The sequence below is a fragment of the Acanthopagrus latus genome, chromosome 23, assembly GCF_904848185.1.
Source record: "Acanthopagrus latus isolate v.2019 chromosome 23, fAcaLat1.1, whole genome shotgun sequence".
Classification (NCBI taxonomy): Eukaryota; Metazoa; Chordata; class Actinopteri; order Spariformes; family Sparidae; genus Acanthopagrus; species Acanthopagrus latus.
In genome coordinates, this window is record NC_051061.1 from 19,883,788 (window position 1) to 19,902,708 (window position 18,921).

At 41.3% G+C, this 18,921-nt stretch overlaps 3 protein-coding genes across 8 annotated transcripts in view; 1 reads left to right on the forward strand and 2 right to left on the reverse strand.

The window, feature by feature from the left end:
• The window catches only part of mrtfbb (myocardin related transcription factor Bb), a 67,961-nt gene extending 56,016 nt beyond the window's left edge, over positions 1-11,945 (forward strand). For all 6 annotated transcript variants that reach the window (XM_037090001.1, XM_037090006.1, XM_037090000.1 and 3 more), the window contains 13 exons: positions 3,293-3,358; positions 5,014-5,069; positions 5,179-5,254; positions 5,519-5,680; positions 6,339-6,520; positions 6,794-6,940; positions 7,816-8,057; positions 8,378-8,513; positions 8,601-9,497; positions 10,248-10,358; positions 10,502-10,630; positions 10,713-10,773; positions 10,878-11,945. In XM_037090001.1, coding sequence (XP_036945896.1) covers positions 3,293-3,358; positions 5,014-5,069; positions 5,179-5,254; positions 5,519-5,680; positions 6,339-6,520; positions 6,794-6,940; positions 7,816-8,057; positions 8,378-8,513; positions 8,601-9,497; positions 10,248-10,358; positions 10,502-10,630; positions 10,713-10,773; positions 10,878-11,344 — 2,732 coding nt within the window. In that variant the 3' untranslated portion in view covers positions 11,345-11,945. The remainder of the gene's footprint in view (positions 1-3,292; positions 3,359-5,013; positions 5,070-5,178; positions 5,255-5,518; positions 5,681-6,338; positions 6,521-6,793; positions 6,941-7,815; positions 8,058-8,377; positions 8,514-8,600; positions 9,498-10,247; positions 10,359-10,501; positions 10,631-10,712; positions 10,774-10,877) is intronic.
• Positions 11,946-12,079: 134 nt separating this feature from the next.
• Positions 12,080-16,517, reverse strand: LOC119014649 (cell death-inducing p53-target protein 1-like). The gene is made up of 6 exons (XM_037090014.1): positions 16,501-16,517; positions 15,192-15,362; positions 14,852-14,983; positions 14,669-14,758; positions 13,940-14,087; positions 12,080-13,795 (listed from the first exon to the last, which is right to left on the reverse strand). The coding sequence occupies exons 2-6, from the start codon at positions 15,331-15,333 to the stop codon at positions 13,687-13,689; spliced, it is 621 nt and encodes a 206-aa protein (XP_036945909.1). The 5' UTR covers positions 15,334-15,362; positions 16,501-16,517; the 3' UTR covers positions 12,080-13,686.
• Positions 16,518-16,687: 170 nt separating this feature from the next.
• On the reverse strand, positions 16,688-18,876 carry snrnp25 (small nuclear ribonucleoprotein 25). The gene is made up of 5 exons (XM_037088918.1): positions 18,444-18,876; positions 17,600-17,690; positions 17,315-17,420; positions 17,163-17,237; positions 16,688-17,064 (listed from the first exon to the last, which is right to left on the reverse strand). The coding sequence occupies exons 1-5, from the start codon at positions 18,669-18,671 to the stop codon at positions 17,007-17,009; spliced, it is 558 nt and encodes a 185-aa protein (XP_036944813.1). The 5' UTR covers positions 18,672-18,876; the 3' UTR covers positions 16,688-17,006.
• Between the last annotated feature and the right edge of the window lie 45 nt (positions 18,877-18,921).

Consider the following 18,921-nt stretch of genomic DNA (forward strand, 5'->3'; position numbering starts at 1 on the left):
TAAAGTAAATTCAAGTTCTGTACTATTTCAGGCTTTGCTGATTGTGGCTGCAAGTGAAGGGGGGGTTTTAGTGACGTAGACACAGTACTAACAGGAAATGACAGGGCAACAGTAAAGCTCATCAGAGTGATTCATGCCAAGCATCATTCCTACAGGAGAGAGGCTATTGTCTTCTAATGGATAATAAATCAAACTTGCTGTAGAAAAGCTGTCAGAGTCTGCGTGGGAGAAATTTACAAGTAAATGCTCATCATTTATACCGCATGTTTTTATTGGCATTCCGTTTAAAACACTATTGTGGTTCTCTGTCACTCGACTCGAAGCGTGAATTCACACATGTAATGTAAGCACACACAATGAGCTTCATTCAAAGGAGGTTTGACAAACAGATATGCTGCTGATCAAGATTCTGGTCTTTACTTCTATACTTTTAACATTTGTTGTTTGTAGGCATCAGCAGCAAAGAGTAATGTGGATACTATTTACTTCCACACAAAGTTAACTTTCACTAGTAAAAACTAATGTGACTGGTGTGACTTCATGTTCTGCACTTGAGTAACTTATTGTAACATCTGCAAAGTCACATAGGAAGAAATTATTTGCCTGCGACCAAAGTTCATGAGGTATCTGCGCGTTGGTACATGTTGAGATACAGAATTTTTGCATCCTTGCTTATTAAGAGGATGCATAACAACAGTTAGATGGCCAAAGTTTAAGATATTCGATATGTATAATGTGCAAGAAAGCAAAGTAAACCGTAATTCCCTATCTGTCAGGGCCGTTATGTAAGATTTGCATAAATATAAACTGTTTGTCAACAGATTATTAGTCATGACCTGAGCTTAAATGTAACTTTGTAACTAACTCAGACCAGTTTGTCAACACAGAGTTTAACGACACGCCCACTCGTGAGGAGGGAAACTAACGTGTGTTTTCAGCATTTATAATCTGGCTTCATCTTAGATTCTCATGCTCTGTAAAAAAAAAAAAAAAGATTAGACACCACTGTGATGTTATTATGAATGATCTTAAATTCAGAGAGTTATTGACTTCCCATAGCAGCATTGTGGCTCAATTTTATATTCAATACATTATGCTGATGAATTTCTGCTTTGTTGTTTTATGATAAAATTAGCAGTGGTTAAATTTGAGAATGTGATAAACTGATAGTTGCTCTTGCCTGCCTGCAGTTCTAGTCAACTGATATGTTTAGAGACCTTTTGGATAACCACAAGCTGATTGGTTCCTTTTTTCAAATTTCTTAGAAGACAAATTATCAGTTACATTGAATTCAAGTAGCTATTTGTCTCAGATGAGTGAGTAATAAGGAAATGCATTTGATTAAGCAGCTGATAAACTGATATAATCTGAACAGCCATAGTTTAGTCTCTCGCTCCCTCACTAGAATGGGATTCTGTTTATAGTCTGCGGTATTTATAACAGTAAAGTCAATATAACCCGGTGTCAGTCTGTTTCTAAACTAAATTCAACTTCGTCGGTACAAGAAGTAGCCACGCCACAATTTTTTTATTTATACTGGTGATAAAAAAAAAAGTCAAATAAAATAAAAAGGTCTGATGGGAGACCTCCAGGGATGATTTGCTGAGAACAACATGGTTCTGAGATCAGAGATTACATCAGTAGGCAGGGATTTGAGCAGAGCCTTCTCTCTGTGTTTCTTCAACAACCTCTGTTTACGCTCTGCTGGTGAGCTGGGGAGCAGAGCCAGTTTGCATCACAGAGAGGTTAGCCAGGGTTCAAGTTGAACACAAGATGACACAAAGTGAGAAGGACCCCGGGCATGAGGTGTACCCCCATATTTGATTCTCAAATTAAACTCTGCATTCTCTTGGGGAGCTGGGAGGCAGCCTTTGGTGTTGTTGATATGCAGTTGTATGCCCTCATAAACTCTCTTGCCTGTGGCATCCAAGTCACAGTGGATATGAATATTGAGAAAAAGCAATGGCAATTTTTTTTTTTTTTTACAATCTCCTGGTATGATCTGTCTCAGGCTGGCTTTAACCCCCCTGGCCTGGGTTTGTAATAGGAAACACAGCAGGCGGGGCAGGCACACTGTGTTCTCTGCTCCAGAGTTGATGGGCCGCTCTGAGAGTAGACTCGGCCTCCCACCCTTTGCCTCAGCACTTGTCACTCTGTGTTCCCTTGCCCACCACTGGAAGTCCGTGAACGTCCCCTCTGCTCTGCATACAACTGGAGATCCCACCCCTCAACTGCCCCCAAATTTCATGGTTCCCAGGCCTTGTTCTCACAGCTGCCCAGTTTATTTTTGCTAGAGTGAGTCACAGAGGCCTGTTCAGACGCAGCGCCTTTCCCAGGAGAGTTGATCAGGTCTGTGTTTCTTGTGTGTGTGTGTGTGTGTGTGTGTGTGTGTGTGTTTGTGTGAGTGGGAGTAGCTGTTTCCCCTGAGCCACTGAGTAGCTCCAGCTAAGTCGGCTTCACTCCACTTCAGTGGTGACAATGAGGGCCTCATGTTCCTCACACCGGTGTCTCATCCGTCACCATCACCTATGACCCTCTTCTTCCAACTGTTCTTTTATGCATGGAGTGGAGTTACTCTGCTGAAATAACATGTCCACGCTCACTTGTTTATAAATGTTTAAATACGGATCTTACTAGTTTACATTGATGGGAAGATAACACCCAAGCCTATCCAAGTACTGTATGTGGAGCCTGCATGCGAGACTCAACAAATTCTACCGGAAGATAGTCGTGGTCTTTGAAGTGCCACAGTAACATAACTGATTGCTGCTTATCCACCCAAAGCAGTGTCTCATTTTTAAAAACAGTTTATTATAACGACATGGCTCTCTTATCTTTTGCTGGTGTCATAACTATGTCCAGTTTAGCTCATTATCGTGATCGCCGCCCGAACATTAATCCCTCTTTTATCTGTTTGTATTCTAGACTGCAGTTGCTCTGTTTGACTCCTCTGCGTATTTGCATCCCACTCAGATATCGACTCTCATTGGGAGGGATCTAAGCCAATAACATTTCACCGTTGTTAAGTATGACCGTTGTAAAAGTTGTGGTACTCTGTATAAACGTAGTTGAAACCATACAGGAAGTGGATAGGATATCTGTGGCGGCGAACAGGGTTGGCTGTCGGGCCTTTTGGGTAGCGTATTGATCGAGAAATAATAACTACTTTGTTTTGTTTGAAGTCTGGCAGGTTTCACAGTTAAAGCCAGAGATGGTTGTTAGTTGACTCAGTGGACTTGGCTCTGAATGTCAAAAGTTCAACTCCTACCTCTGTGTCTCTGCGCTCTCACAGTCCTCCAGCTCTGTCTGCAGCAGAGGAGAACTCGGGAGCAGCTTGTGGAGCAAGGCATCATGCCCCGTGAGTATTCACATCACACACTCACAAAAGCAACAGTTTTTGTAACGAAATCCTGAATCCAGAGTTCTTATCACTCCTATTATTGCTTACATTATTTGTTGCTCTCACAAGGATAATATTAGAGATAAAAATTTAATTTTTGCCAACATGTAACTCGACAACTGTGTTTTCTATAAACAAACGTCTGCACGGCTTTTGGAGAGCATTGTGACAAACACAATCTCAGTGTAAATATTATGTCCTCATTTGTGATTATTCACTTACTTATTGCAAGTCTATTCACATGTACATGTAAAGATGTCTGCCTTTTTTGTAATATAAAGCTAAAAGGGCCAAAAATACATTTGAATTGTATCACCGTACCCTCAGAGGGAAGCATGCATCTACTAATGAACAAGAGACCAGATAACTCAGGCAACTAAGTCAGCCACTGCTCCAATTCAGTAGTTGTAGAATTGCATTTATGTAAACATAGCCGGTGATAAAAATGACTCAAAGATGTTGTACATCAGGCATCAAGCAGTATGCCAAAACAAGCTCCTACTTTATACCATCCATCCTTTGATGTGACAAAAGTGGAGCAGTTTCAGTCCCCGTGCTACACCTAATAAAAGATGAGCTGAATCTGTGACCGAGTCACGCTGACAGCTGGAGAGGAAGACAGAGAAAAAAAGGACAGAGCTCTTCCTCTTTGTCCTGTTCTCTCCTGAGAAGCCTCCTGCAGTCATGGCTTTCTCCAGCTCCTCTCTGGCTCCACACAGACACATGAGTCAGCGACTGAGCCTTCAGTGGAGGTCAGTCGGTCCCCTGGCCAAGCGTGGCCTGCACACAAACCCCTCCACAAAAGCGCTCTGGTGCTCCCCCACTTATAGGATTATGGTAGGTATGCACTGAGGTTTAGGTGACGAGCAGGAATGTTTTGCTTTGCTCTTCTGACACACTCCTCAGAGGGCCCCCCCTCAGCGGCTGGTTCGTTTAATCCAAACAGCGCTTGTCATAGCTGAGGTGACTAGTAAGTGAGCCAGCCCTCACCAGACCAGTAAAGCCGGCACTTCCTGTTTGACTCCCATGAGCTGCTGCTCAACAATGTCACACTCTTGCAGAAGAACAAAAAGGACATGAAAATAATTATCTGAAAAATTGATTTGTCTTCAGGCCAATTTATTCTGTTCCTCAGTTTGTGAAGCATGAACAGTCAGATTTTTTTTTGTTGCGTTATTGGATGTTCATGATTTTAAGCTCTATCTAATTGTAAAAAGAACATCATGATTAAATACATGACAATAGGCGTATTCATTTAGCATTGTAGGTTTTCGGAAGCGATGTTCATAATTTTAAGCTCTTTAGAAAACGTGTTTACAGATATAGATATAGATATATAGATATATAGATATATAGATATACAGATATATTTTGTAGTTCACATTCTTCTAGTTTTGTTGTTACGCCATCCTCTCTGCTGCCCTGGAGATCCCTCTTATCAGTGAGTGGTTTGCTAATTAAAGATGTCAAAACCAATAGAACCAAGCAAGACATAAGGAGGAAAAGCACCTGAAATTAATAGTCCTGCATTTTAAAAACGTAAGGAACAGTTTGCTTGTGTGTGTATACTGACCGAGAAAAGTGATGGATTTTGTTGATTCACCTTTTCACAGCTCTGAAAACACCTGCTGCCTTTCACGAGCAGATCCGCAGCCTGGAGAGAGCCAGGGTAAGACACCAGCTAATGTCACTACACCGCAGCGTGCTTTCTACATTTATATCATGATCTAAAGATATGTTGAAAAACTTACACTTACTTTAAACTTTTAATTTAACAGACTGGGAACTTCTTAAAGCACAAACTGTGCAGCAGACCTGAGCGCTCTGAGCTGGTCCGGATGCACATACTACAAGGTAATCATCCTCCTGTGTGTTCTCACTGGGTAATGACCTCTAGATAACAGAGATGAATAAGCTGCTTATTCATGTAATCGCACTTATTGCCTGTTTGAATTTGTTTTACAAACTCAGAACCACATATACAGTCTGTCTTTAAGGTTGATAGAAGTTTGTGAGGTCTGGCTGAGCCTGCAGTGACTCACCCTGACAAAGCAGTTCAGAGGCTGACTGATGCCGGCCGGATTCACATCTAATAATGATCCTCTGTGTGTTTATCAGAGACGCAGGCTGAACCCTCCCTGCAGGCCACACAGATGAAGCTGAAGAGGGCCAGACTGGCTGATGATCTCAATGAGAAGATTGCACAGCGGCCTGGACCCATGGAGCTGGTGGAGAAAAACATCCTGCCTGTTGAATCTGCTGTCGAAGAGGTCGTCGAAGGTAGATACTCATCAACACTTTTATATCCTAACTGACGGAAGAACTATTGGAATATTTTTGCGTAACGTTCCCCATCCACAGTTCATCGATTACAGTGACAGCCAGAAGATAAATGGTTACGCTATGCAAGAAAAGAAAATGTGCTGAATGTGGGCAACGTAGGATGTGATGTACAAGCTGCTGGTTTGTGGTGCGTTTGAGAGGCCAACCACACAAATGTCATTGCTATTGGTTGTGGCTGCAACTGCACCTTTGCTGGTTGAAGTCCACCATAGTCCACATCACAACCATCCTCTCCCTTTATGGACTGTCTGACTCTCCTGTCAGTAACACCCCCTGCTGGTACTGCACATGATAGTTTGCAATTTTCAAACCCAACGCTTTTCCTTTTTCTCTCCCTGTCTTTCTGTGCTGGGTGTGTGTTTAAGTGTCTGTGATTCTGGAGAAAAACAGTTGATTGTTGAGTCATGTTCCCAGGTCATCAAACGACACTTATTGTGGTTGGTGCCTCGCCAAACCCAAAGTGTCGGTATTTGATGATCTGGGAAATGAGGCGCAACAATCAACTTTGAAGGGTTGTGTCTACAAACGGCAACCGGCAACCCCTGCATCGTAAATAATATACTGTGCTTGCTTATGTTTGTTGTTGGCCCCGCAGACGATAAGGCAAACTTCTCAAAATCACCAGATATTTACAACTTTGATGAGGACAGCAGTGATGCCTTTTCACCACAACAGCCTGCCAGCCAAAAATCTCCAAGCTCCACCTCCGCCTCTCCAAGGGAGTTGGCAGAGACTGAGACAACAACTTCTTCTTCTAACTTAAAATCTCCCATGCAGGTACAACAATATCCTAAACTATGACGATTTAGTAAACACAAGCTGTCCGTGTCAGCAGACAAACTAGTGCATCCTGTGTCTAAGTAAAGCAACGTATTGATCGTTCACAGAAATATGTTGTACTCATTCTTGTTTCATCAACCTGGTTCTGGTTAAATATCCCAGTTGAGGAGCTTTCCTTTCCTTGCATGGAATGATGATTAACAGGCGTTGCGGCTTCACTGTTCTTACTGAATGGATCATGTGGTTTCTCTCTGTCTCTGCTTTTCTCAGCACTCCCCACCATCCAGCTCACAGCCCGCATCAGATTCCATCAACCTCATCGCCACCAATGAGCAACAGAGCAACAAACAAGCATCTACACCTCAGACAGTCACCACTGTTATCCCCAGTATCACGCCAGGGCCAGTTCTTGTGAAGGTGTGTTTTTAATGGCTTCAAGTCTCAAAACAGTACTTTTAAAATGATGAGTTAATTCAAGTAGTTTATTTATTCGCAGTCTTGACATGAAATTGACCTTTGTAACTGAACTCCCTATCTCTCGGATCGACTGTAAGGATTTGTTTGTTGTTGTTTCCTTTGGAAATGTGAAGAGAGATGCGAGAGTCTGTATTTTGTCATATTAAAAGTCACATCACTTTTGGGGGGAACTGAATGTCAGCATGCCAAGTCAAACACAGTTCAAAGAGTAACAGGGTTTAAAGTCATTTCACAAATCCTTGGTCTTAAGTCTGTGCCAGCCACAGTTTGTCATCAATTAGGGTCAAATGACAGACTGGCCTTCCTCATTCAAGCTTTGTAAAAATGTAAGCCAAAAATCAAAGGCTGGGAGTGAAGCAATAACTTGTGCATTCATCACAATCCATTTATCCTCTGAGCATAAAGATAAACTCGTCCTCGCTTGGTAATGCAGTAGGGGAATGAGTTTGACAAATTAAAGGGTGTGTGCTTGCTTAACTCGGCTTGAGTTTTTGGTTTCATAGCTGGAACCCGCTGCTCTTATGCCAGGCGGTTTTCATGTGCATCCTGTAACTGCAGGTGGTAAAACAATAAGAGTCACATTTCCACTACACGCTTCCTCATCCTGCAGTTCTCATTGAGTGACAGAACAATGTTCCACCTTAACACTTCGAGCTATAAAACTCCGGCATGAGTTCCAAGTTTCGCTGTGTTGGTACTGGCAACACTAACTGTGTTCCTTGATAAACTGTACTGAGATCAGTCATAAGGATCAAATATCCTCCAGATGGCCCTCTCTGGTTTTACATGCCCCTTTTCTGTCTTGTCTTTTGCAGCAAAGCCTGCCCAAGCTGCCCGGCGATAAAAGCCGCAGCAAAAGGAGCAAAGAGCCCAAACCACGGGTGAAAAAGTTAAAGTACCATCAGTACATTCCCCCAGACCAGAAGCAGGAGCTCAATGAGGTGCCGATGGACTCAACATATGCCCGCCTCCTGCAGCAGCAGCAGCAGTTCCTTCAGCTACAGATCTTAAGCCAGCAGCAGTTCAACTACCAGGCTGTCCAGCCTGCCACACTAAAGTATGGCTCCATTTAGCAACACTGACAATCTTTTTAAGCTGCAAAAGACACTCAAAATAAAATAAAAACCTGAAAAAAAAGCATAATATGTGACCGTCAATGTCAAGTTAAATTATTTTTCTTATTGAATTTTCAACAAACTCAATCATATCCACCAAAAAAGCAATAACTGTTTAACCACAGCTGCTGTTTGTCTGAAATACTTTACATTTCCTGTCCACAGCTTCTTACACAGAAGCTGTTGATTGTGAAAAATGGATAATAGTTCAGATTCCCTCTCTAACGTGTACTCCCTTTTTCTTCCCGGCTTATTACAACAGACCAACAACTGAGGTACATACCAGCTGTCCCAGTGTTGTTCTGAGTGGAAACACTGCGCCTACATGTGTGCAGCCCCGGCACATTCAGACAAACCACAAGCCGGATCATTTACCAGCTAATCTGGACGAGATGAAGGTGACACGTTGCTGCCTGCACACAGTCTGACTATATGCACCTCAGGCGTAATGCAGAGGAGAAAATAATGATCTGTTATCTTTACAGGTTGCAGAGCTGAAAACGGAACTAAAACTCAGGTCTTTACCTGTTTCTGGGACTAAGACAGATCTGATAGAGCGGCTAAAGCAGTATCAGGAGAACTCCAGCATCCACACCACTGCTTCCATTGAGACAACGGCCGTCACAGCAGCCTCACAGTCTGAAAACATGAAGTTAACCCCGCCTGTGTCACCTATAGCCTCCAAGGTGTCCCGTCTGGGCATTGATGACAGCAGTATAGCAGAAAGCCCCACCAAGCTTTCAAATGCTGTGTCTCCAACTCAGACTGCTCCCTGTGTGAGCTCCCCACAGCGAGCTCCACAGGAAGAGTGTCCCATAGAGACAAGGCCTCATGAGAGGGACTCTGACAAGGACAAACGTCTCCATGAGAAGGAGCGCCAGATTGAGGAACTGATGAGGAAGCTGGAGCAGGAGCAGAGGCTGGTGGAGGAGCTGAAGATGCAGCTGGAGTCGGAGAAGAGGTGTCAGCAAGGAGATTCTCCACCTCAGCTCAGCCCTCTTGCTCCCATTCAGATTAAAGAGGAAAATAGGACTCCATCAAACTGCTCAGCATCCTGCAGTTCACCTGGTCTGCCGGTGTTGGTCAAACAAGAGGACGTGGCAGAGCAGTGCCACTTAGCTCCTCAAAATCGGTTCATCATCAGCCACCAGACTATCAAGCCTGAAACCCTGCAGCCTGTCCAGGCTGGAGCTCAGATTCTCCTGCCTGCATCCCTTCCTGCCTCAGCAGTCACTATCCAGCTCCCTGCCAACAGCATCAAATTACACACTACTGTTAGCAGCGCAGGCCCAGGCCTCATCCAGACCTCTGGACAGGTGCCACAGAAAATAGAGGCCTCAGCAGCATTACAGCAGCAATGCAGCACTCAGCCCCTGACAAAGGTAGGAGCACACACTAATGCTTGCACAGACTTCTTCGGTCCATCTCTATTAGTCATCAGTGTCAGCTGTGATTTGGTTTTGGATTTCTTTAAAACGTGCAAACCAGGGTTGTGTTTGTAGTGACAGTGTGCACCTGAATACATAAATTCTGTTTTCTATGCAGTAAACTCAGAATCACTTGCACATCATACATCTAGTGCAGTGTTTTCGATGGCACTGTCTGATCACACATCAGGCGTGTTTTTCACCGAGTTGACGCTCTATCATGGGTTGTGCGTCTTGCTTGTTGCCACAGTAATAACAGGCCTCAGCTGGGTGGTGAAATCCCTCCCTAGTCACATCAAAAGAAGGCCTGTGGAAACTTGGGTCACTGGAGCAGGTGCTGAGTGACGGCTGACAGGGGTGCCCTGACTGCCCTCTGTCCTCCCTCTGCTCTGAGCCAGACAACCAGCCAGAATAGCAACAGAAACCACAACTCTATGCTAACTGAGGGGAACACTCGTGAGCTACGCAGCATAGCACTGCTGTCACCAGTGAGGGGACAAGTGGGGAAGCTTAAACACAAAGACGTTCAACTAAATTATCATTGATAAAAAGCAAGGAATGTAGAGCAGTCTTCATTTATAGATCATAGATGTTGTGATGCACAACTTTTCCGTGCATGTTGATGAGAGCATTATAGAATATTGATGTCATTAATGCATCCATTAATGTATCCCTACATGCTGACCTGTCTATATTTCTCTGCAGACTTGGGGGATGGATGGTACTGCACAAAGCTTACTCAACACATTCCCAGCAAGTGGATGTCCCGTGGGAGCCTCCACGTGCCAAGCTGGTCCTGAAGGACGTACAAATAAGGTGAAGGATGATCCTTTCATCTCCTCAGCTTTGGTTTACTGACTCATTTGTAAAGTGTCAACTTCAGTCTAATGAAGGTGTGTATCAGATGTATCCTGTTTTTCATTTGTGGTTAGTGACTGCTGTCTTTTCCTGTTAAACAGTCTTCCCGCACCAGCCAGCCAACTTTCATGCAACAGCCAAAATTCTCCAACCATGTGTCAAAGTGTAAAGACCCACCCCGCTACGAGGACGCAGTTAAACAGACACGCAGCATGCTAACAGCTGTTCAGGTGGGACATAAGTACACGGTTTAGTACAGTACATCCTCTAAAGTGTTACCAAACTTTTACTGATCCTTTTATTACTCTGCAGGGTCCAACTGCAGCTAGCCAACAGATGGATGACCTGTTTGATGTGTTAATCGAAAGTGGTGGTAAGAAATACTGACACTTTTCAAGGGGAGAACCGGTAAAATAAGACATGAAGTATAACTGAATATACAAATCTCATACTTAACGTTCTGTACTTGTTTTTCAGAGATTTCCCCCTTCATCAGACAGGATCCTCTCAGCCAGGACAAGCCTCTCCCGGTGACAGCCAGTGTAACCACCCTTCCCATCAACACGGCTTTATCCCGCCCTCCACCTGTGGTCCAAGTGGCCCAGTTGCCTCCAGCACCGCTCAACCCTTCGACCAGCTTGGCAGCCCTGACCTCTAACACTGAACTGAAGACCCTTCTGGACGGCGCACTGGGCTCTCACACTGACCCACAAACACTTAAGCTGATGGACGAGCTACACTCACCCATGGAGGTAGACTTTAATGAAAACACACCGCCGTCTGCTTTGAACTTGCACAGCACCAACATGGACAACATGGATTGGCTGGACCTTACTCTGTCTGTGCCAGCAGACGGAGTTAACTCTTTGGACATGTCAACACCTATGGGTGTCTTCTCTTCGGACTTCCTGGACTCCCATGAACTGCACTTGAACTGGGACTGAGCGCCGTCGAGACGCGATGCGCCTAGCTAACTTTTTCAGACGAACGTACTCTTTTTATGCCAGGGACGATGGCTTTCCTCCTTCTGTGAAAAAAAAGTTGAGCTTTTGAGCGTTAGAGCGGCTTCCTGAAGTTATAAATCAGCTCAGTAATAATCTAATTGTGCAGCATAGAAATCAGTTTAGAAACCGCTGCATTACTTCCTTTGAGGTCTTTAATTGTTATGGGAAGACTGATATAACATTGGACTGGTACTGGCATATTGAGCTGAGAGTGGAAGCAGATTTTTTTTATTTCAATCTTTTGTTACTTCATTTATTGTCATCAATCTGTTCTCATGTTACTGATTATTTTTGTCCTCTGAATTTAATAATTCCACAGTGCTGTATTGACCATGGTAATGGCTGAAACAGCCGCAAAATGTTCTGGTCTCGACTCCTGGTTTCAGAAATAATGTACAAACACTATATATAGCTGAGGGGCTGTTACCTGATGTTGTTCATTCTGTCTTCAAATGATTATCACCACCAAAACAGACTGTAAACACACAACTGCTTAATGTTTTTGTGTAAATTTTGACACATAAATCAGATGTTTAACTAATTTGGGAGTTTGTGATATGAGACTATTTTCTTACCTCACTGTAAACAACAAGTGGCCCACCAGCACTGACCAAACAGTTTTTTACTTAAAAAATGACTGTGCAGGTGTAGATGAGGATCTCCACTTACAGTTATGGGCAACCAATCATGAAAGTCACCTGCTCTGCTCTGGCGAGACTTTATCCAAATGAATAATGAGAAATCGTTGACTGATCGATCGACTCTTCAAGGGTTGACAACTATAAAATCAAGATCAGTTTGAGACTTGTTGGAATAGTTTATTCAGGAAGTGTAAGCATGGCATCACAGTGTGACAACAGACATAAAGACACATACAGAAAAATAATAATATCCATCAGCATGAACCACCGCTCCTGTGTGTTACTCACTCCCACCATAGTGTAACAACCTTCATGCATTACAGTTGTACTGTAGTGAGTCTAGTGACATCTGCTGGCCACATATTAATCTTATCAGCTTGAGAAAGCAGTCTGTGATCTTGATGGCTTTCACTTTCTCAGCAAACTACGACAGAGTTTGTTTTCAGGCACGATAGTACTAAAAGTCTGGAATTTTAACTAAGGCTATAGTTAAAGCTGTCAGGGCTAGTGTCACCCTCAAGATAGAAAGAGAAGTCAGCTGGCTGTCCAGACTTTTCCTATTAGGCTCCCTTCATCTGGAAAAAAAAAAGTTTCACCCTCTTGTCCTTTCTTTTCTCTCAGGCTTGTCTGTGCAGGACCGCTGGCCATCTGGAGACTGACTTCTGTCCCCTGGCTGTTGGTGCCTCTTCTCAGATGTTTTGCGTCCAGAACTTCGTCATGCCAGAGATTCAGCCTCTCTCTCTCTGATGTGTGTCAATGCTCTCTCTTCCTGTGTGTTTGTTTTTCTACTATCTGTGTGAATGATGTGCTGGAGCTTTGCTCCCTGAATGTATGTTCAGTCTGTTTCCAGGTCTCCAAGGTGGAGAGGAGCTTGTCTGGCTCAGGTCTGATTGATGGTACCTAGAAGCTGTTCAACGTCCTCCCGGATACAATGTATGTTTACGATCTGTCTACTTTTTGCCATCCTGAAATGCTGTAATTGTGCTATTCTGTCCACAAGATATCTATTGCATGTCTCTCTGTCCTCTGGTGCTCTTCTTGGCATTTCTTTCATTTTACCCCTTAAAACAGCTTTGTTATTTGTGATGTTGGGCTATAAAAATAAAATTGAATTTACTTTGTACACCATGTTACCTTTTACATTTTTACATTGGTGTCTAATACATTATTCACCAATAGTTTTATACAAGAACAAAATCACTTAGTTCACCTTCTCGCCAGTATGGTATCTCAACTTCTCAGAAAGTAAAAACATCCACCGTTGAACAGAGGGGAAACATGTTAGTCATGATCAGATCTACTTCCATACACATAAATCCTAAAAATCTAATAAGTACATATCTAATAAAAGTGCATTTACATGTAGAGTACATTCAACTATATTAGTGAAAACCGCATGATCTGACATGGGCTCCTTTAAAACCAAAGTGATAGAATCCAAATGATTCAGTGGACAAACATTATCCATCTACTATTGTTATTCAGTTCAGTTCCTGCACAATGGAGTGATTAACGATGACAGTGAACTCTAACCAATAAACTCTGCAAGGGAGCCATGCTGCTGAAGTACTACTTCACCATCCGGTCAGTGTCTGATGTCTTGACAGTTTAAGCTTTAAGTTCTCACCAGCTGCTTTCCTCTCAGAGGGTTTTAACGGTGCAGATTGATGTTCGACACTTAGGACATCTGTGTGTGGTAGACTTGAACCTATCAACGCAGAAGGGAATGAAGCAACAACCAGCGACGCAGCTGCAAAAGAGAGGAACAGCAGAAACAAATAAACAAACCGTAGAAGCATATGCCAGCGACTCACAAGAAGAAACAGGCCCAGCAAGGTGTGACTGTATGATCGCATGCAAATGGTTCACCAGGATGGAGGGAGTGGTTTCGTACCCGATCAGAGCTGTCATTAAACACACCATCCAGGTCACACTGCTGACGGAGGTAAAAGTCTCTGTCACGATGAACTCCTGACACTCTGGACACTGCGTCCTGCTTGGAGCCGCGGGGAGTTTTTCCAAGTCCAGAATCACTGTAGGAGCTGGTTCAGAAATTAAGCACTCATAGTTTAAACATCAAATAACCCACTTCTCATGGAACATTGTGAGTTTCTATTGTAATGTATAAATACCCTGTAGTAAAATAAAATGTACCCAATGCAAATTTCCCCTGTGACTGTATTATATACCACATCATTACCTATTGTTAGTTTATTTTTTTAAATAGCTAAAAAAAAAAAAAACCTGTCATAATTACTTGATAAAAGGAAAAGGCAGCAAGTCCTCAATTTTAAAAGCTGTAACCATGCAATTGATGCATGAAAAGTGCCATAAACGATTATCAAATTAATAACATAATTATTAATAATAATAATAATAATAACAGTGATGTAAAAAGTACAAAAGCCTATTTTCCCATAGCCTAAATGTATCAGAGTAAAAGTAGAAAGTCATATGAAAAGACTCAAATACAAATGCCATGTACTTAGTTTTATTCCACCACTTCTTTTTAGGATGCAGGTTTTACTATGTGAGCATAAATTTTTTTTTTAAAAAAACGAAAAGAAAAGAAAAGAAAACAAATTGTAGGGCTAAAATGAGCATTTGTGCACTGCTAACTCACCAGGGAAAGTAGGTGGAGCATCAACAAAGAAAATATTTGAACCAGGAACAGGACCAGACACAATCCTCTCATTGGAAGTTAAACCAACCCCTGCCAAGTTTAAAAAAAAAAAAAAAAGGTGATCACAAAACACATACAAAAGTATGATGAAATAAAGCTTTGCTGCACTAAATGTGGACTCACCATTCTTGTCCTTCTTATCTTTGGCAGAAAGGATGTTCTGGTAACTTTGTTGGAGTTTATCTTTCCTTTCAATCAGTCCTTTCAGTTGCTGATCAATATTGTCAATCTCAGGCTGATTCGAGGGAACTTCATCTGGTAGAAGAAACAACATACAGATGAGACAACAGAGGCACGAGGGATTTACTTTGGAATTTGTTATGTATTTACATATTTATAGTTATTAGAATATATAATATGCAAAAGACCTGAGATACCTGCTAGGAATCATAAAAATGTTTGTGTGTGAATATTAGTCTGGTTTCCGTTTGTTAATTCTTTCATGCTTTCTTTCATACGTCACCTGTTTGTCCAGATTCAGCGCGTATCCTTAATTCTTGAAATATGCACTGGATTTTTCTCCTTTCCAGAAGTTGTTGTCTCTTGAACGAAAGATGTTTCAGCTCTTTCACTATTTCCCTCAGCTCACTGTCTGAAGAAGTCATCGTGGGTGCTGAAAAGACAGGAGACCGCCCTGATACCAGGGTACCATCACCAGGGGGTTAAGTTAGATTGTTATTAGTCTAGCTGTGAAATGCATTTGTTTTCTGTGTTTTCAAGATCGCTGCAAAACACTCTACTAACACTGTAAATTAATACAATATATTCAATATTTTACTAAAGATAAATAACACTTAATTGATAAATATAATTTAAGGCTTTAAAACAGTTCTAACATTGGCAGACATTATGAGGCTTTTTTTTTTTTCAATTGGGATAAAATCATTCAATGTGACATTGTATGTGTTTATCTCTCTTCATCTCTTCATATATCATCACCAGAATTGTTTGGCGTCTTCAGGGTCATGTCTTTATAATGGAAAATAAATCAACCTGATGTGTAATGCACATATGATACATAAATCAGATAACTTTTGTTTCATTTACGAAACTAAAGCTACACATGGAGTCATGCTTTGCAAATACATCAAACTGGAGACGATCTTCATTTGGGTATTCGCAAATTCCTGTCAAAATGCTCAACAAGCAGATCTACTGTCTCTACGGGTATCATTTGCATATTTCTCTTGCATCTAAAATAGAAACGAAATGATGATATATAAATACTCACTGTCTTGTCAAGACTTATGTGGAATTATTTATGGATCAAACTGAGTAGATGGTCAAAAATGTTGTACATCTCAAAATTGTCATCAGTGGAGACACATATACATTTTTCAAACTGGTAAATCAATAACCATCGATTCTGAAAAAGAAAGTGTTCAGACTGTCTATCATATCTTTACTAATTAATTAAACTCATGAACTGCATTTATATGTTGGTTGGTAACAAAACAAGATATATAGATACTAAATATTAAGTCGAACACTGTTTCTCCTGATAAATAATTTTAAAAAATCTATAAAACAAGTTCTAGTTTGAGGAGGAAAAATGTACCAAGTAAATAATTGAGGCTGGTAGCTAAAATGCTGGAATAAGTTTTTTGAAGCAACACTTACTTAACTCAAATCTCAGGTCTAATTCTGTAACTATAACTGCATTGTACTCACTACTTCAGTGTATCCAGTTAGATACATTCACAAAAAAAAACCATCTTTCTTAAAGTCCCATTAAACAGAATATTATATCCAAGAGAAAATGTGTGCATTACCTTTTTTCGTCAGCTGCTCCAAGTGACTTCCACACAGATAACATTTAAACTAAGTTATAAAGGGAAGATAGACTTCACCTCCATCAGGAATATTCAAATCATTTGGTTTACAACTGCCCTCACTGGATAAACACTGCATAGCTCTATGGTGAGGTGCAAGCTCAAGCAAAACACAACCACACACACAAAAAAAACAGAAATCAATTTTAATATTTCCAAACAATGATACAAAAAAAATCATTACTCCCACACAGTGGTAGTAATGATGGAGCTTAACATCTAGAACTCCAGATTATTTATTTACATGTAGACTATTCAAGAAAAAAGCTCAGTTTGAAAAGTCAAGTTCTGGATTTTGGGTGCATAAAGTGCACAGATATCATAACAAGGCTGCCCCTCCAAACACTGAAAATTAAGTCAATTCAAGTCTCCAGGGCACTTAGCATCGGAACAAACGGAAAGAACTGGTGTTTATTCCTAACGTGACAAATGTTTGCTGTGATGTTTCACTTTTTCCTGAGTCTCTTCATGAACGTCACTTCATCTCTGTTCCTGATCCCGTAGCTGAACACGTGGAGAAAAGCAGAGAGGAAAGAAATAGTCAGACAGTGCCGATGATCACAGCGTTGTACGTGAGGAAGCTGATCTTGTCATAGACTTACTCTTTCAGCCTCATCTTGTCATCTTCAAGCTTTTCCCCTTGAAATACTAAATGATAAGTTCTCCAAACGTATCTCCTGTGAAAGAAAGCAGGGTAACGTAAAATATGGTATGTTCGGCCTCTTCGTGTTCTTGTGTTTGTGAGTGTGTTTACCAGCTGATGTGTTTCACTCCGCCTTCACGTTGTTGTTTCAGCTCCATGAATCTGCAAATGGCCTTCTTCAGGTCGAGGACTGTGGCATTTTGCACCACCACTATGGCTGAGGGAGGAACATTTTTTTTTTCAAATAATGGATAATAAAAAATGTAATTATCTGAAGTTGAATGAATAATCATATAACTACAAGTTGTGTTTTGATGTTCACAAATGACAGCATTACTGTATATTCAACTTTTGTTTTTCAACAAAATGAAACAACAGAAAAATCTCAACACTTACGCATTATTTCACCATCTGCCTTTAAAACCTTCACAGTCATCGCCTGGCCGTACTCCAAAGCAATCTGAGAATTTACCTCCTCCAAAGTTACCTAAAGATGAGAACAAATGTTTCAAGAAATTGAACAGGAATTTTCTCTATCAGTACAGCTGATGTCAAAACCTTTTGGTTTTCCAGAGCACATGTGTAGTTTAGTCAAACCTCCCTGAGGAGTCAGCTCAAACTAAATGTACCTGTTGGGGATAAACAAGATTATGGAGTTAAGTGATGGTGTTTGGTAACGGCTGGACTGTAGACAAGGTGTGTGTGTGTTTTTGTTTTTTTTATATATATTGCAAATAGTAATAATTGTCATTTTTGAATGTATTTATTATTTCAGCCACAGAAAATTATTTGCAATTAATTAATAATTTTGATAATGAGGCTATGCAATCACAGACTAAAGTAAATTGACAATAATAAGAAAAATAAAGACTCACAGCCTTAACTGCAATAAAAATTAAATTAAAAAATCAATATCTTCTCATGAAATATGTAATTTGAGCTATTCCCAAAACAACCTGTTTAATAGTGGGTACTATCATGAAGTATATGAATGGAATAAGGTAAATAGGGTGATAATTTCAAGGATGTAGATAATTTCGCAATGTGAACATTTACATTTTTGTGGCAAGTTTAAATGTTTCAGCAGTAGTGGTGATCTGTACATACTGATTATTTTCACCAGACAGCTAAATAAATGTATCCACATGTTAGCATTGATTTGTAACTGGTGGACTGCTGTCCAGTTTAAGGCTAACTCAAGAAAGATTCAATAAAAGAGGATGGATTTAATCTGACAAACCTGGATTGGCAGATCACAGAGTAAAGGGTCCTGCACAAGTCGAGCAAGTCCCTCCTCGAAAATATCCAGGATCTCTGAGTGAGGAAGAGTCTCTTCATCTTCATCTTCATCCTCCTCTGCGTCTGGAGCTGCCATCTCCGTCAGGTTCTCGTTGTCCTCCTCTTCTTCCTTGATACACTGTCCTCCTCCTCCTCCTCCTTCAACAGTATCCACACTTTGCTCCTCCATCTTCACTCGCTTCAGGCATTCAACCAACAAAATCTCCTTTTTGTCAGCGGGACAAGTTCAAACTACACCGGAACTTAAGCGATGTTCAGGAGAGTAAAACTGTGTGTGAAACGCTAACAAATACAGTTTAAAAACATTTTAACTGCTGCCACTTTTGCGGCAAGACGTAAATAAACGATGCGTACAGCATACAATTCATTCCGGGAGGCAACCGCAGCTGAAGCTTAAATGGTTCCTGTCAGTGGAAATA

Coding starts and splice junctions, on each gene's coding strand:
- LOC119014649 (XM_037090014.1), bottom strand. CDS start 15,333: ATGACTTCTTCAGACAGTGAGCTGAGGGAAATAGTGAAAGAGCTGAAA. Junction 14,088..14,668: donor TGCTCCACCTACTTTCCCTG/GTGAGTTAGCAG, acceptor TTTCTGAACCAG/CTCCTACAGTGATTCTGGAC. Junction 13,796..13,939: donor TTAATGACAGCTCTGATCGG/GTACGAAACCAC, acceptor TCTCTTTTGCAG/CTGCGTCGCTGGTTGTTGCT.
- snrnp25 (XM_037088918.1), bottom strand. CDS start 18,671: ATGGAGGAGCAAAGTGTGGATACTGTTGAAGGAGGAGGAGGAGGAGGA. Junction 17,238..17,314: donor GGAGTGAAACACATCAGCTG/GTAAACACACTC, acceptor TTTCTTTCACAG/GAGATACGTTTGGAGAACTT. Junction 17,065..17,162: donor GACAAGATGAGGCTGAAAGA/GTAAGTCTATGA, acceptor CCACGTGTTCAG/CTACGGGATCAGGAACAGAG.